We start from the raw sequence: 2,500 nt of genomic DNA on the forward strand, positions 1-2,500 counted from the left end.
AACAATCATGTAACACATGGGAACCCTGATATTATCATTACAACTGATGCATCGACACTAGGTTGGGGAGCAGTCCTTGACCACCAGTCCATCGGTGGTCAGTGGACTAAGGCTGAGGCATGCCACCATATCAATTATTTAGAATTACTGGCAACCTTCTTAGCACTTAAAAGCTTTTGCAAACATGTCTCAAAAGTTCATGTTCGCCTCAGATCAGACAATACTACAACCGTAGCATACTTAAATTCCATGGGAGGAATGCAGTCTCTGTGGTGTGACAGTTTAAATAAGGAAATCTGGCTCTGGTGTATGCAGAGAGAGATATGGGTTAGTGCTAGCCATGTGCCAGGGAAAAGTAACATTCTAGCAGATAAAGCATCTAGACAATTTCATGACAATACTGGATGGATGCTGCGTCAAGACCTATTTTTGTCAATCACACAACTGTGGGGAACACCAGACATTGATCTGTTTGCTTCTGGATTGAATGCACAATTGCCATGTTATGTTTCCTGGAAACCAGACCCAGGGGCCAGCCACACAGATGCTTTTACAATCCCCTGGACTGACTACGTCTTCTATGCATTTCCCCCATTTAACATAATCCTACGTTGTGTACAGAAAATCGAACAGGAGGAAGCCAAGGGAATGCTAGTGGTGCCCAACTGGCTCACACAACCTTGGTACACCAAACTTATGCAGTTGATCACTGACTACCCACGACTATTGCCAGAACAAAAGGACATCCTGACCCATATCAGCCTGAAAGGGTCCTGCCATCCACTGTGGCAGCGACTTCATCTGATGGCACGCAAGCTATCCAGACAGTTATCCAAAAGCAGGGCGTTTCGAAAGAGGCAGCAGACATCATCCTCAAATCCTGGAGACCAGGTACAAGCAAGCAATACATACATACATACATACTTTATTGCATAGCTCCCCCCTGGGGGCTCTTCCGCCATACATGAATATGAAATATTAAATTACAAAAACAAGATAATAAGATGAGATAAAATAAGATAATAACTATTTACAAATAAAAATATAGATTATATATATATATTTCAATATTAAATTCACATGTTACGAATTGAAAATATTCTTAAAAGTTCTCCTTTTAAAACCACTTAGGCTTTCCGTGTCTCTGATAAATTTAGGTAAAAAGTTAAAACTTTTAGCCCCACGGAAGGCAAAAGCCCTTTGCCCAGCCGCGATCCTACACTTGGGTAACGTAAGCTCGCTCTTTTGCCTGGTATCTCTTTGGTGAATTTCTGAGCGTTGTTTAAATCGTTCACAGAGATAGTTAGGAGTCAAGTTGTTGATGCATTTATAAACCATGACTAAGTCATTAAAGAGTAGTTTTTTCTTTACGTTAAGCCATTTAAGGGACTTCAGGGCTTCTGTAATGTGATCGTACTTTTTCAAGCCAGTTACGATCCTGCAAGCGTAATTCTGGACTAACTGAAGTTTTTTAATATTCTCATTGCTTGTGTTGCTCCAGACTGTCGAACAATAAAAAAGTTTGCAAAAGACGAAAGCTTTTATGAGATATATTAGAGTGCTTCGATCCAATAAATGCTTTATCCTATTGACTCTCGTTAGTTTAAACATACAGTCAGATGCAGTTTTAGTGATATGCTCATTGAAGTTAAGATAGCAATCAATGTGCACTCCCAGGTCCTTAGTTACTGTCACAGGCTTGATTTCAGTTCCCAATATTGTGGCACTTGGAAGAGTGGCAGGTAAAGTCCTCATTAGTTGGGGAACGCCCACATAAAGAAGTTTTGTTTTATCAGGGTTGATGAGCAGTGAGTTTCTACAACACCAACTCACTATTTCTTTGAGATCTTCGTTTACAGCAGAGATAACGTCTTGAAGTTTGTTTGACGGGAACCCGAGGAAGATTTTTGTGTCATCCACATAGCCCATAGGCTTGCAGTGTTTTGGGACTCGAAGGAGATCATTTACATATAATGCAAACAGTACTGGGCCCAAGATGGATCCTTGCGGTACTCCGACTGTTAAGGGTAGAGGGCTGGACAAACATACAAACCAAACAAACAAACCATATATCAGGAAATGGATACAGTATTGCCATCAAAGGAGTATTGATCCAACTAATTCCACTGTGGGACAAGCATTAGAGTTTTTACTTGAACTTCTTAAGAAAGGTTTAGGCTACAGTTCCCTGAACACTGCACGATGTGCACTCTCATGCATTATTTACACCAAACAATATGGGTTCTTTTGGGTCACAGCCCTTAATGGTTTGATTTATCAAAGGAGTTTATGAGTCTCACCCCGCTGTACCCCGATATGTAGAGACATGGGATGTAACAGTTGTGTTAAAGTTTCTTGCTAACTTACATCCACCATCTAAGTTAACCCTCAGAGCTAACTCTAAAACTAGTTATGCTTGTTAGTTTAGTCTCTGGTCAACGGGACCAGTCTGTCCAGTTACTGGATATCAATTGCATGTCCTAAACCGAAACTTCATGTA

The 2,500-nt window shown here is 40.7% G+C and overlaps 1 protein-coding gene across 1 annotated transcript in view; it reads left to right on the plus strand.

Moving 5' to 3' along the window:
* The window catches only part of LOC138048531 (uncharacterized), a 3,024-nt gene that overhangs the window by 42 nt on the left and 482 nt on the right, over window positions 1–2,500 (plus strand). Inside the window, exons 1-2 of the mRNA XM_068894713.1 lie at window positions 1–891; window positions 1,603–1,742. The exon at window positions 1–891 is cut by the window's left edge and continues 42 nt beyond it. Coding sequence (XP_068750814.1) covers window positions 1–891; window positions 1,603–1,742 — 1,031 coding nt within the window. The remainder of the gene's footprint in view (window positions 892–1,602; window positions 1,743–2,500) is intronic.

Source organism: Montipora capricornis, chromosome 5, assembly GCF_036669925.1.
Source record: "Montipora capricornis isolate CH-2021 chromosome 5, ASM3666992v2, whole genome shotgun sequence".
Taxonomy (NCBI): Eukaryota; Metazoa; Cnidaria; class Anthozoa; order Scleractinia; family Acroporidae; genus Montipora; species Montipora capricornis.